Source organism: Ilyonectria robusta, assembly GCF_021365365.1.
Source record: "Ilyonectria robusta strain PMI_751 chromosome Unknown BGZ61scaffold_37, whole genome shotgun sequence".
NCBI classification, from domain to species: Eukaryota; Fungi; Ascomycota; class Sordariomycetes; order Hypocreales; family Nectriaceae; genus Ilyonectria; species Ilyonectria robusta.
This window is the reverse complement of record NW_025764471.1, coordinates 20,739-35,037: the sequence shown is the minus strand read 5'-3', so window position 1 is coordinate 35,037 and position 14,299 is coordinate 20,739. Positions and strand designations below refer to the sequence as shown.

The following is a 14,299-nucleotide window of genomic DNA, read 5'->3' as shown; positions in this document are numbered from 1 at the left end:
CATCCTCAAGCTTGCTCTTTTCCAATCCCTCAAATCTATCGTTGCTGAGTCGCAGACGAGAAAGTCTGGCACATTGCTGCAAAGCCTGCTTGAAGTGGTGCCACTGGCTTGCCAGAATGAGATTGGACAGAAGGCAGTTGTCCTCGATCCCCGACCGGAGACACCCGACATCTCACACTAACCCTTGTTCCCCAGCTTATTGACATGACATTTTGCGCCTTTACTCTGACAGCGGTGAAATCCAATATACATCGCTATTCTTTATGCCTTGGATGGCTATACGCTCGGTTCCCCCACCCGGCCTTTATAGTACGTCAAAGCACGAAGGCGAACGCGCCTTGCGTCAATGAGATGCCGCGGATGCAAAGAATCTAACTTAAACCCACACTACAGAGGGGAACCGTTTCTGGCAGAAGAATGGATCGTTTGGGTGGGGTAGCACTTCCAGAGGTAGCAGGAATTGGGTAGGAAGCAGCCACTCTTGGAGGCTATGTTTGGATGACAAAGAGCCGTTTTAAATGTTAAAGGAATGGAGTAGCCAGTTTTGGACGCTGCATGGATGTGATGATGCGCATCCATTTCTGAAGGCAGCAGGGACTAGCTAGTTCTAGAGGTAGCAGGAATAGAACAGCCAGTTCTGGAGTTGAATGTAAGATGTGCGCTGGCTCGTGGCCGGACCCAAGAACGTCTGGAGACCGCAAAACGCACCAACAGAAATCCAATGGCCAAACATTTTGTTCCAGTTGCTGGAACCAAGTTCAAAGTCGGGTTACAGCTGTTGTTGCGTGTCGGTCTCGGGAGAACGACAAAAACTTCCCACGAAAGGTCCAGTACTTCTCGTAGCTGCCCGAAGCCATGTTCTAGCGCATGCTAGTCAAATCTCCAATATATTTCTGCAGCAACTTGTTGCTGTCTAGCTTCTCATGTCCCTTCTTAACTACCTCGACGCGGTTAAAGATGAGGAGTAGCGAGTCCTGCAACGCCTTCGCATGCCTAGATCCGCAGGAACAAACGTCAGTGAGCAGTTCCCAAGATGGCCACCCTCGGACACATCTAACGTTCACGGCAGATCCCATAGTCTTCACTGACCGGCGCAGTTCAGTGTGTATTTCACGCTCCAACGCTTCAACATCCTCGCTTGTCATCCGCGAGCTCATGGCCCGCAAGTCATCTGGTTCAATTTTGTCTCGACAGGCTCGCTGGTGTCTTGGCTAGGAGCACGAATGGACGAATGTGGCTGGCGCCCTCGCCAGCCAACCGACCCGATCATGGCTGGATGTGGATCGTAGGGCCCAAAGCTAGGAAGGAGATGCTGCCCGTCCATCTTTGTCATGTTAAATATATAGGATAGCTGGAACCGATTCTGTGGAAGGAACCTCGTATGATCATGTGTGGCTCGAAAATGGAGCCGCTAAATGAGCTTCATATTTCGTGAGCCTCGCGGAAGCAGGGTTGAGGGCCGATCGGAGACTGGCTGGGTTAATTTTCTCAACATACTACGTGCGTATGACATTGCACCTATAACAAGAGGCCGGCTTGGAAATGACCGGAAGGAATCACTACTCCCCGTACACCGTTCATGGCTCCTCCTTATTGGACTCCTCGATCGGTATGCGAACCGAGTCGATCGTGGCTTATTCAATGGAGAAAGGACCGAACCTGGAATTAGCCGACTCGGCTTTAGATCGGATCGACTGTTCGGTTTAAGTGGCATGATGATTGCCGTCCCTCCTGCAGATCATGAGGATCAAGAAGGGCTTCCACTTCGTGTCTCTTTCCGTATGCATACCCCGGCGCATATGAGGAAATTGGAAGAGCTGGCAAATGACACCATGACGGCCACAACCTTGCTCTTCCTGTCACTGGGCTATATTCCGAAGCCAAACGATCAAGCCCGGTACTTTCTCGGCATTCCCGAAGAAGCTGGAATGCCAAAGTATATGACGTATCCCAGCGATGACAGTACGGAGAGCGGCAATTATTCCGTGGTGTGGAAATTCAAGGAAGGCGAGGAAATTCTCGACTTGGACCCTAATGAAAGCGTCATGACAGAGCTGGGCATTAACCGTCCTCGCATTTATGAATTTATGGAGGTTCGAGCACAGCAAAATGAGACCAGGCTTTCAGTCACTCATTGTCATCTCGGCTTGCGCAATTCGAACATCAAAGTCTGGATGAATCGAACAGAACTTGCCTCTGTGTTTCTCGCTATTCTGCAGCTAGACGGAAGCGCCCAGTCGTTTCTCTACAAACGCGATCCGTCAGTAGCCTGGACAATGGGACTGGAAGCTTTGATCTGGGTGCGCTTTCCCAATGCAGACAACCAAAATATTCAATCGGCCATAAATGATGTGGCAAGATATGTCTCTCGTCATGATTTTAGTCCGCGACTCTGGAGTCGATCGGTCTCGAAAGCATACTTCCAACCAGACCAGGCACTATGTCATCACATTCAAGCCGAACGCCCAGCCATGCAGGCTGTAAGCGTTTTGTTCCTGCTGGATGGCAAATTTCGCGAAATATATGAAACGTTGGACCCGACGGCCAACCGTCTTCACGTTACTTTGGCCCTGGACCTTGAAAATAGCGCTGTATTATGAACAACCAGCCGTCTCTTGGATAAAGCCAGCGGCCCGAACAGCGAGAGCAGCTCAGTGGCATTTTCCTTTGACTTCCCGGCGGTGTTGGGCCATGAACTTGACGGCCTGAGGGATTTTCAAGCCGAGGGCAACGCAGATGGATTACCACTCAAACTCTCATACCCAGAAGTTATCGCAGCATGCCTACGTGGATATATCAAAGTCGCAATGTGGATCATGGCTATTCCTTCTCAGGACTTATTCGCTTTCTACGCCCAGCTAGATACTGTAGTGCACATTGCCGCTCGGATCCCCGTTGCGCCAATGAGTGCTGATCAAGACCAAGAAGTTCAATGGCCTCCTGCTCTGAATTCTCCTACCGAGGTCAATGTGGAATCTCCGTAGGAGATACGTTTGTCACATCTATCTATAGCAACAGCTGCTATCTATAGCAGTTACCGCTAAAAGACGGAGCTGTCATCATAATACGAGGAATTGTTTGCTTTTTCCTATTTAGCTGCTTCAGCTACTTTAGCTGTGATGCTATTCACATCCAGCTGAACTGTTAGTCTGCGATGCCTCAGGCATCAACTATCGTATCTTTCTTCTATAACTACGGTCCTTACGGCCCTCAGTTAGCTAGAAATCAAGAGCTTCTACACACATCTCAATGCACCCTTCCTATCAGATGCAACAACGTTAACGGGACACCCGAGGGTTCTGGTCTAGAGACAAGCGTTGTTCGCACTAACTAGTTGATAAAAAGAGTATTCATATGCACTGCACTGCGGGTTATCTGCCTTGCACCATTCCTAGGAAGCAAGACTGGTACATAATCGAAATCCTCTCGTCAGCGGATGCGTGCTGTTTCGTGACCGCAACGGCCGCGGCCCCGTCGATGATGAATTCCTGGGAGCTGGCGCCGTCGCTGGACGGCTTCCCCCCGCCAGACGCCTCGACGCTCCGCTCGACGTTCCGCATGGAGAGCATGTCGATGTCGTCGTGGTGGTCGCTGACGGCTTTCTGCGTTGCTGAGTGGTGCAGTTTCCTGGACCTCGCCGTTGTCGTCGAGTGGTGTACCGCCGCAGCGCCGCGACTTTGCGATCCCGTGCCGCCGACAATGTTGTGGCTTCCCGTGCTGCTCTCATGGGCGAAGACGAGGCGCGAGGCGAGGATGTCTATGCTGTTTGATTGGGGGGTCAATAGGGTGGTAATTCTTGGTGTTGGTGTTTCCAAAGAAAAAAGAAGAAAAAAAGGGCCCGGAGGGGGGGAATAAAACTTACAACATTACGATGGGAAACAGACACTCCAGCGTGTACGCAAACCGATCCAGCTGGCCCGCCACCCCCTCTGCGCTCTGCGCCGTGTTCTGGAACGAGTACGTCACAGCGCGCATGACGCCAATGAGGGCCAGCGTGGCGAGGCGGATCTCGGTGCTGCGCATGAGGTAGCGGAACAGCTCGCCGCGCCCCAGCGTGGTCGTGACCGACGTGCGGCGCGCCGCACGGAATGTCCTCAGCAGGAAAACGGCACTCGCACATTCGACCACCGCGATGGCCGTGAAGTATCCCACGTGCAGGTGGTCGACCGTCCGCTGCAGGGATGGGGAGTGGTTGTCGTCGAGGATGAAGCGCACGCGGACCACCATGATGCCGAGGCGGACGGCCGTGATGACGAGAACCAGCGTCCAGAAGAGCGACATGAAGATGGTGCGCTCAACGCCGCGGAGGATACGGACCAGGATCGCGTAGCTGTAGAAGGAGAGTCCAGCTTCTTGAATCTGTGTGGAGCGGGCCGAGCATGTTGAGATCCGTGGTTTAACGGATTAATGGCTATTCCGATCCATTGGTGGCTAGGATGTAGATGCCTTCTTGTCCATAGCTAGCGCTAGTCTTTTTTCTTCAATCAACATAACATGCTCATTTCAACAGAGCAGGCCATTGCGTTAGCCGAATTGCAACATCGCCAGTTAGGATTGGCACGGGACAGGACGGGAACGGAAGCAGGGTTGCATTAAGATGGAAGGACGGGAGAGGGAAACAAAGCCGGCTCCCTTTACCCGGACCGCAGCGTCGCACTCACCAGCCAAGCGAGATCCGCGAACGCGGAAGCGACAGCCGTATTGACGGCGGGGTAGTCAGCGTAAAAGGCGTAGTAACACAAGCCGTTGGCCAGCGCACACGCGGCGGAGACGACAATCGGCACGAGGACGACGACCGAGAACCCGCCCGTGATGCCGGCGACCATGAGGCCGACGAGGACGTTGTTGAGCCCGATGGTGCTGAGGATGGCCCAGCTCAGCTCGAAATATGCCGGTATTGCGGTTGATGCCATGGTGTTGCACTGACGAGTTCGGGTGGTTAATCAGCGTCGATGGCAGGGAAGCCATTTAGGCTTTGCACCGTCGCCGCTGTTAGGTATCAGCCAGATGTCATTGTTAGCACAGAGAGAGAAATTTTGGAGATGATCCTCCCGGTCGGGACAGAGACAGTATTTAGTCTTAAGGGTTCGGGGTAGAGAGACCTAGGACCGGGATCACTGCCTCCGCTGACCTACGGTGCCGGGGAAATATGGGGAGGAGGCGGCGAAGACGGAGAGCCGTTCTGATCCAACGTCGTACCCCACGACTAGCCAATTTCACCTACGTACCGGGTGGAAAGTTCCGGTGTTTCATACCTTGCAAGGCGGCTTGCCGCTAGTTAGTTCTCTTGCGTTGATCATAGCTGCTATTGGTGTTCTACACATCGGCTCTTGGGGTTGTTGGGAGGAAGCAGACGAAGCTTCCCGAAGGCAACCTGGCCGTTCACCAGAACCTGCTTTAACGTTAGTGCGTATCATGGTAACCCCACCTAATACCTCGTAATGTGCTGCGTGGTCACCAGACAAGTGAGCATCCCTCAAGTATTTACAGTACCGGTACCGGTACCAAAACCGAGCTCCACACCTGCCAAGCCATGACACAAACGCGACCCCAACCGCGTTTGGACCATGGCTAGCCACAACGGATCCCAGCAGCTGGGTACGCTCGTTGCGGAGCCATGCACGCAGGAGATCTTAAAGGCAATCATATAGTGCTGCTACGTGGGATGTTGGTGGGGCCCCAATAACCTGGCGGACCTGGAGGTCCAATTGCTGCAATAGGAGGGTTCTAGAAGCACTTTCTCTCCTGGAACTTCAACTCCAAGACCAGTAGCGCTGGCTCCCAGGGGTAGAGATATAAATTAGCCTCCGCGAGCCAAAACTCCCATACCTTCTAGGTAAAAGACGAATGCTGCTGGGACTCGTCACTATGTCGACAGACTTAGATACCAAAGTTGTAAAGGTTGCACGGGGACCAAAAGGCCAACTTAGATGACATCACGCCCATCGATGGTTGGCCATGCCAAAACTCTATCTTGGTGTACCGTAGCAACATTTAGACCCTTAAGTTCTCAAAGGAGGGTGCACAACTGTCGCGTGACTTACTGCTATGCTTGGAAAGCTCCGCAGCCCGAACTCGTAGCATAGCAGTTCAGCAGTACCACAATTCACGACATAATGGCATCATGCTTGTCGGGACGCCTCATCAAAGATCTACATCTGTTGTCGAGGGGCTCTAAAAAGGCGATAACGATGCCTCTCCTCATCTCCTCTCCGCAGTATTTCGCATGTTCGCGTTGGAGAATTCCAGTGTGAGGGTAACCATGAGAAGTCAAGCACTCCTTTTCGTTATTCTGCTCACGCTCCCCTCCTTGGGAAAAGGGAAAGATGAAATCCACCTTCAATGGTCGATCTGCGAACCAAACCCACAGATCGTGCTCCAGAAGCTTAATGAAGAGGGTCGCGGTCCGCATAAGCAAAGTCTGATTACTTACTACGACACCGACCGCCCCATTTATGCCCAGCAAGGGCTCATGTTCCGGACGAAAACCAGGGTCAAGAGACCTCCTTGATCAAGGTCCGTTTTCCAAAGGCAGTTTCGAATGCCCCAGAAACAGCAGACTGCGTTTGGGATCGTTACGGCGACAAGACCTCCTACACCTGCGCAAAGCTATCCCTTATACGTGGGACGAGCCTCTGGAGTGATGAACAAGTCCGCTTCGCTGAGCATAAGACGGGAAGCGAGGTGCATATGGCTACCAAAGGTAAAGAAAATGTCGTGCTATTGAGGGCAAAGCGCGATGTCCGCATCCAGAGGATGGATGTCTGCCATCGTAGGGGAACGGAGCGGCCAAGACGTCTGAACAGATCAACAAAGGCCAAGACAGGCTTCATAGGTTATTCTTCTTGCTGGAAATTACTCAGGGTGGAGGCTCTGCTTTCAAGAAAACGGGGCGACCATTTAAGGATCTAGTCAGGCGTTTTGTAGGAGCCAGTTAGGAGTAGGTGTATCCCAAATGAGCTCGACAAATGAACAAAAATGCAGGTAAATTGAAAGATATCGAAGCCGCGTTGTGAGATTGATGGAAAAGACAAGACTGGCAGGAACAAGCCAGGTATCATGTCAAAAAGCTGCTTGCCAACCATCAATCGTCAGATTTTGGCTTCGCCCCATTGTCCAAGGCGGGCTTTCGGCAGCTGCAGCTGGCGCCTCTCATACTGTACTTCAGGGTCGAGGGCCAATGGCCAATCAATTGTGTTTAGTTTCGATCTCTGAGATCAATCTTTTTCGCGGCATTGGCTCTGGAGGTGCCGTGACGCCATCGGCGCAGGCCAAGTGAGACGAAAGGGTGGGACGTGGCTGGCGGGCTGTGTCGTGGTCTACGCGCGGCTCGGGGCTGCAGCCGCAAGTGCTGTAGGAGTTTGCTTTACGACGATAGGACCCTGCGTGCTCGAACGCAACGTACTTCATTGGCGATGCGATCGTGCTAAGCGCTAGTACACGAGCGCAGAATGTGTGGTACTGTAGGACAATGCCACATCCCATCACTGACTTTTCAGTGTCGGCAGGCTAAAACGTTTAAAACGTTACAACCTAAGACTTCAAGCGGGAATGATAGGATGTGGAGACGCAATGGCACATCAAGCTAATGCTGGTTCAACCGCTCTACGCAAGTGCGAGTTCAGGTACATCTTGCCGAGCAAGGTGGGGGGTTTCGGCCTGTGGTATCCCTGTCTAGTGGATTATCATGTACCAGAATCCGGTGAGAACTCACACCCTACGCCGCACGTTGGTAATTATTGCCGCCTTCTGCGACATTTCACGTCTCCCTCCAGTTCCGGTTCTGAAAGCAGCGGCAAATACGTGCACTTTAGAGGCATCTATAGGGTGGGCAAGCAAGCTTGCAATGAATCCAAGCGCTGAAAGCATATTGGATGCGCCGGATTGGGTCAGCTTCGTAGGTATCTCTGGGGGTGAGTCAGAGTATGCATTCGGTGCCACGAAAAGTGTAGGCAGCTGAGCACGTGATCAGAAAGCCGGAACCTTCTCGAGCTTTCTACTCTGTACAGGCCAGGGATATCGATATGATTGGCTGGCTCACATCCTCCGCAGTAATAATTGGAGCTTCCAGGATGACGGAGATGATAGTCAAGATTTTGATGGCTCGCGATCCGATGCCACGCTTCCATCGATCAACAGTCTTGCTGCACAGTCTCAGTCCAGGAAGTAGCGACAGCGGCAGCAAACCATGCCCCTGGTTGGAGCTTCGCTTCAATTTCTCACGACAAGGTCACTGTTAGTGGGACCAGGGTGTCGCATGCATGTTCAAGCGGCGTCCCAATTCACGCCTAAGATGTAAGGCAACTAGCGACACAGACTTGATAGATAACTTGAAGAAGACATTGGGATGAGCCCAGGCATGCCTGTTTGACGAGTATTGACCGAGAAAATAGGAGCCAGAATCTCAGCATGCTTGTATTAACTATCCTGAACTTTTAGCAGTGCTTAAACCAGACACCCACGATACATGGAGAAGCGAGGCACAAGGTGTACGAACGAGTAAGGCAATCAACGTTTTCGACTAACGTGCATGATAAGCATGTGCACCAAACAAGCATGTGCACCAAAAATCCCTCAATCTCTACTCTTTCCATCTAATCAATTGTTTCTCAACTACAAAATATGTCACAGTCAAATAAAGAGGCAAATATTCTTCTTGCCCTTCAAGCTCTTCAAAATGACCCCACATTGGGCCTCCGGCGCGCCGCAGGGTTATACCAGGTCGATTACTATGCCCTACGCCGGCGACAGAATGGCATTCCTTCTCGAGGCGATTGGATCCCTAAATCACGAAAACTATCTGATCTAGAGGAACGAATCATTATTCAGTTCATTCTCGACCTAGATTCGCGAGGATTTCCCCCACGACTGCGTGGTGTAGAAGAAATGGCTAATCGACTACTCGCTGACCGCGACGCGTCACCCGTTGGCAAGCGCTGGGCTTCCAACTTCGTCAAGCGACACCCAGACCTCAAGACGCGATTTTTTCGTAAATACGACTATCAGAGGGCCAAATGCGAAGATCCGACTATTATTCGCAATTGGTTTTCGCTCGTGGCGAACACAATCGCGAAATATGGTATTACCCTTGCTGATATCTACAACTTTGATGAGACTGGCTTTATGATGGGTATGATCGCAAGCGGAATGGTCGTTACAGGCGTAGAAAGGCGTGGAAGGCCGAAATCAGTGCAGCCTGGAAACCGGGAATGGGTTACAGTTATCCAGGCTATCAATGCGGAAGGCTGGGCGATCCAGCCGTTCATCGTGGTTGCGGGCCAATATCACCTTGCCAGCTGGTACCAAGAAAGCAACCTCCCGGGCGATTGGGCCATCTCCACGACCAAAAATGGCTGGACTGACAACGAGACGGGTCTTGAGTGGATTAAGCACTTTAATCTGCACACAAAGACCCGATCAAATGGTCGCCATCGCCTTCTGATCCTCGATGGGCATGAAAGCCACCACTCGACCGACTTCGAGACATATTGTGAGGAAAACAACATCGTCACGCTTTGTATGCCACCTCATTCGTCTCATCTACTCCAGCCTCTTGACGTCGGGTGCTTTGGGCCGCTCAAAAAGGCCTACGGTCGGGAAATAGAGCATTTGATCAGATGCTCAATAACCCACGTTTCAAAGACCGAGTTCTTTCCGGCCTTTTACGCTGCCCACCAAGCCGCTATGACAGAAAACAATATCAAGGGAGGTTTTAGAGGGGCCGGGCTTGTTCCTTTAGACCCGGAAAGTGTTATATCAAAGCTTGATGTGCAGCTACGGACTCCGACACCTGTTGAGGACGATGCGAGCCTCCCCGACCCTTGGGTCTCAAAGACCCCAAAGACCGTCCTTGAGGCTAGCTCTCAGTCTGAATTCCTCAAAAGACGAGTTGAAAGGCACCAAAGCAGCTCCCCGACATCTATTTTTGAAGCGATTGAGTCGCTTTCTAAGGGAACGAGGGCAATAATGCATCAGATGGCTTTAATGAAGTCTGAAATCCAGATCCTTCGACAGGCGAATGAGACCCTTAGTAAGCGGCGCAGAGCAAAAAAGACACGCCTCCGTAATGGAGGAAAGATGACTCTAGATGAAGGGAGGGATTCAATTGAACAGAAGGATGTTGATGCGCAGGTAGTGGCCGAATCGTCGAGAAATCGTGGTCAAGGAGGGTCGGCGCGACTGAAGGAAAGGCATTGTGGAACATGCGGCAAGACCGGGCATAACGCAAGAACATGTCAGATAGTTGTTGCAATATCTGGGGAAGAGCATAGTGGTTGATTTTAATTGATTAGATGCTTTGTTGTGTTTTTTTGCTATGTTTTATCTTCATGGTTAAGTGAAAGTGGTGCACATGCTTGTTTGGTGCATATGCTTATCATGCACGTTACCTAAGGTGGTGGACTAAAAACTAGATATGAGAAAGATCCCGCCCAAAATCCTCAACACGTAACAATCTTCATTCCAAAGCCTTTTTACCTCTCCCAACATTTTTGGTTCACCTTTTCATTTTCCCCTTCCATTCACATAAAGTCGCGTTTTGTCGCAAGTGCCAACCCTTCCACGTTGATAAAAGCGATTTTCATTGTCTCGGTGATAAAATCTCAGTCCCCATTTACCTCGCTGGCCGCACTCACCTGCCCACCTTCCAATATTTCACCAGCAGCTGCATCAGCCTTACTAAATGAACGAACCATGTTTATCACACAAAAGACGGTAATCAAACATGAGAGAGAGCTGATCAAAGAAGTTTGATTTAAAGTGTGCAACTGCTGACTTATAAGTCGTGGGTGACTTATTTCGCAACACCCATGTAGGAGAAACAGTGCTTGAATGCCTCTGGCTCCATGGCGAAGACGCCACCGTGGTCAAGCAAGGACGCTGGGTGCCACAACTGAGAGTCAAGGCGCTCAAGCAGCCCGGGATAGCTGTTCAGCCCAATTGGCTCAGTGACGCCCCATGGGTTGCGGAAAACGACGTATTGCTTGTCCCCAAGAATGGTGTAGCCAAGAATGGAGTATGCATGATTGGCAATGATATTGCTGCCCCTAAAGTTGTTTCCAGTGGCGTAGGTCCAGGCCGCCATCGGATTGATAGTCTTGAAGTTGACGCAGTTAGAGCGGACCAGTCCCAAGAGGTCGTGGGCAGAATGGTTCTCAGTTCTGAAATAGTGAGGTTCCCGGTCATTGATCTGTGCCATGGCCTTGATGGGATCACCAGAATGCGTCTGGGTAATGTCAGGCTGCTCCGAGGAGCTGCCAGTGATCCACTTAGCGAATGCCTTCTCGTACAGCGCAGGCCAAATGTCAGCACCATCGCTGGAACGGCAATACAGAGGCATGTTGTTGGAGTTGTTGATGGGGATCTCATAGTCGACTTCCACAGTCTCGGTGCGGGCGTTGTTGTCACCGCCCTTGTCATGGAATTTGATGGACAGGCGCTTCTTCTCGTTCTTCTCCTGGTGAATGCGAGTAGCGCGGTTGATGATGTGAGGATCGGCCCAGAAAACCGAGAACAGCGCGGCAATCAGCCAGCTATTGCTGGCGCAGCCTTGAGTTGGATCATCGAAGTTGTGCATGGTCTCGCGCCGCTCGCCGATCTGGAACATGGTGAGGTCGCCAATGAGACGCTTGTTGACGGTTTGGAAGAAGTAGTCGTACATGTCGCGCCACGAGCTGTTCGGCGGTGTCCAGTGTCCCTTTTGCATCTGAACGGGCTGACGAGTTCGTTGACGGACATGGTCACCTCGCGGTTGGACACCGTCTTGCCCAAGGAGTGAGCATGAAGAACCAAATGGAGCTTGCCATTCTGCATGCGGGCCCTCTTAACATGAGTTTTGCCCAGATCCTTCAATCCGATCCTCTCGAGGTCATCAAGCTTCCTGACCTCCGACAAATCGGGAGTCATGAGATCCCGCTCATTCAGGATCCTCATGTCTTTCTCGGACAGCTTCTCGGCCTTCCTGTCTTTTTCGTTAAGTCTCAGTCCGGTGAAAAGCACTGAGTTATGCTTCATGTCGAAAAGCTCATCATAGTCCGTCTGCAGAACATTGGAGATGATCTGGGCCGACTTCGTCGAATAGGTGTCAATGTTTCGGCTGAGAAGCGCCTCGACCAGTGCGTATGGGTTTACAGCACCGACTCTAACATCCTTGGGTGGCGAGTCGGGGCGAATATTCCCACCACCTGAGGAGACTCGGGGCTCGAGTCTCATGTCGGGGTCATCGTATTCCAGATTGGAGGCTATCGGAACCAGCAAATCCCTGCTTTTCAATTTTCTGCCCCAGAATTGCTTCAACCAGGGCGTACGGGTCGATGGAAAGGACTCTTCCGTCCTGGGAAGAGGAATCAGGAGTGGAGAACCGAATGTCACCCATGTTGTAGTGAAGTATTGCAAGTTGATAGAGGAAATGGTCAAGTGAAGACTTTGTTGCTATCTTGTCATTCGTAGCATATCTAGGACCGGTGAGGGGGGTTTATAGACATCTTCGGCACATGTCTTGCGAGTTCTCCTCTACTTTAGCTCATGTTACACTGCTGGAGATGATTCAGGACTGCGTCAACGCCAAGCTAAACCTGCATGTTGCTCCCACCTCGCCCGACTTCTTGACCACTCACATCATCGGCGGCAGAGGTATTCTGCGGGGAAGCCTCCCTCAACTACAACGAAACTTCACTTGTGCTAAAGTTAAAGCCAGTTTACGATCAAGGGCAATAGGAGAGATGAGAACGACGAATCATGATGACAAGTCTTCACTGCAGACGTGGCGCTTCTGAGCTTGCATTAAGGTGCTGTAATGCCGTAAGAAGTGACTGCCGCATCAGCGCCGTTGCAGGGATGCGATGTTCTCCACATAAGTTCCCCGTTGTACAGCAGAGACGCAATTGTGTCTGGCATGTGAATGACTGGTGGAGAAGAACTCTTTAACGTACCAAACAGAAGGAAGGTTCAGGCCATTGAATAATCAGATAGGGGTTTGTAAGTCGCAAGTAATGGAATCGGAGATCTCGATCCCAAATGCTGCTACTCGAAGTCGAAGAACTAAATGGTAATCTCCTATCCCAAGCACCGGGATCAGACAAATTCTTTCGTGCATTTCATCAATTCGTAGACTTTCTTTAGACACGACCATTATATCATAATGAAGCGCCCGTCCGCTCAGACGGTGCTCCTAGTCCCCACGATTGAAAGGCCCTCGCCGAACCCGTCCGATATCCCCTGTGCGACCCCATCAACCGTCCATATGAATGCTTCTAGAAGAGCTTGTCCAACTTTCCCGTCGTTCATCTGACACATGGTTTCGGTAAGGGACACGCTCTGTTTCCCAATCGAGTTGACAAAGTCGAGCCCATGGCCGACCACGGTCTCGGAGACCTTGTATTTCCGCTCCATCCGTGCTATATAGCGGAGGAGATACATCAGATACGGCAGCAGAAAGCTGAGGACGAAGATCAAGTTGACCACGGTCATCTGGACACCGCGGTGCAGAATGGATCGCGGCTGACCAGAAGCGGATTGGGTGGAGCCGGCTCCAGGCTGAACCGCCCCCAGGTCCAGAAGGGCAACATCCTTGGGTAGAGCGGACTGGATCCGCCTCAGTTCGCAAACATCGAGGTCCTGGGGAAGTGCCTTGAGGAGATACGTCACACCATCAATGAAGGCCTTCCGCTCGAAAGTAACATCCTCCTCTGCGACTGCGGGCTTGCCTCCATCGATGGAGATTTTTACGAGACTAGTGCCTAGAGTGAAACATGATCAGCAGGATAGATATGAGTCTTGGCCCATGTCGCGGAATCCGCCTTACCTTGCCGCGCAAACTTCCAATGAACACCAGAGGCCGCCCTGATAGCCTGGTCATCATCGACCGACTCCGAGTAAAGAACCCGGCTCATCGGTCGCGGGCACACGGCCTTCGAATCCGCATCCTGATGAGCATCGTTCCGCTGGAGCATCTCAGTGACGAGTGGATCCTGGGTCAGAGTTGGGACATGGGCCTCTAAGAGTGGCCGAGGCTTTGGGGGCGCCTCTGAGACTAGGACGCCCGGTCGTAAGGTGTCAAGGCTGATGATGCGGCGAAGGAATCGAATCGGACTCATGCCCGACTGCAGCGATGGTGGAAGCATGGCAACAACATTTGATATCCTGCTCTCGGTGATTTGACCAACCTTGACCAACTTCAAAGGCTGGCACAAAAGGACCTGTGATCGGACGCCATGTCGCCGAATGTTGCTCGTTATCATGCAACGCTGATCTAGTGGCGGCGCGCGAAAATGAAGAATCATGTGGGCGACGATAGGACCAT

At 51.7% G+C, this 14,299-nt stretch overlaps 5 protein-coding genes across 5 annotated transcripts; 2 read left to right on the top strand and 3 right to left on the bottom strand.

The window, feature by feature from the left end:
* Window positions 1-1,832: 1,832 nt before the first annotated feature.
* On the top strand, window positions 1,833-2,984 carry BGZ61DRAFT_539770 (uncharacterized protein; the record flags this gene model as incomplete). The annotated part of the gene is made up of 2 exons (XM_046254827.1): window positions 1,833-2,260; window positions 2,609-2,984. 2 exons carry the CDS (start codon window positions 1,833-1,835, stop codon window positions 2,982-2,984), a joined length of 804 nt encoding a protein of 267 aa, XP_046096084.1.
* On the top strand, window positions 2,936-4,018 carry BGZ61DRAFT_150912 (uncharacterized protein). The gene is made up of 2 exons (XM_046237369.1): window positions 2,936-3,915; window positions 4,003-4,018. Exon 1 carries the CDS (start codon window positions 3,355-3,357, stop codon window positions 3,853-3,855), a length of 501 nt encoding a protein of 166 aa, XP_046096083.1. The 5' UTR covers window positions 2,936-3,354; the 3' UTR covers window positions 3,856-3,915; window positions 4,003-4,018.
* On the bottom strand, window positions 3,859-4,913 carry BGZ61DRAFT_499586 (uncharacterized protein; the record flags this gene model as incomplete). The annotated part of the gene is made up of 2 exons (XM_046251424.1): window positions 3,859-4,359; window positions 4,662-4,913. The coding sequence occupies 2 exons, from the start codon at window positions 4,911-4,913 to the stop codon at window positions 3,859-3,861; spliced, it is 753 nt and encodes a 250-aa protein (XP_046096082.1).
* A 5,675-nt stretch (window positions 4,914-10,588) lies between these two features.
* BGZ61DRAFT_563913 (uncharacterized protein) lies at window positions 10,589-12,373 on the bottom strand (the record flags this gene model as incomplete). The annotated part of the gene is made up of 3 exons (XM_046255882.1): window positions 10,589-11,672; window positions 11,735-12,274; window positions 12,306-12,373. 3 exons carry the CDS (start codon window positions 12,371-12,373, stop codon window positions 10,793-10,795), a joined length of 1,488 nt encoding a protein of 495 aa, XP_046096081.1. The 3' UTR covers window positions 10,589-10,792.
* A 782-nt stretch (window positions 12,374-13,155) lies between these two features.
* On the bottom strand, window positions 13,156-14,237 carry BGZ61DRAFT_369396 (uncharacterized protein; the record flags this gene model as incomplete). The annotated part of the gene is made up of 2 exons (XM_046241951.1): window positions 13,156-13,736; window positions 13,802-14,237. 2 exons carry the CDS (start codon window positions 14,235-14,237, stop codon window positions 13,156-13,158), a joined length of 1,017 nt encoding a protein of 338 aa, XP_046096080.1.
* Window positions 14,238-14,299: the final 62 nt, after the last annotated feature.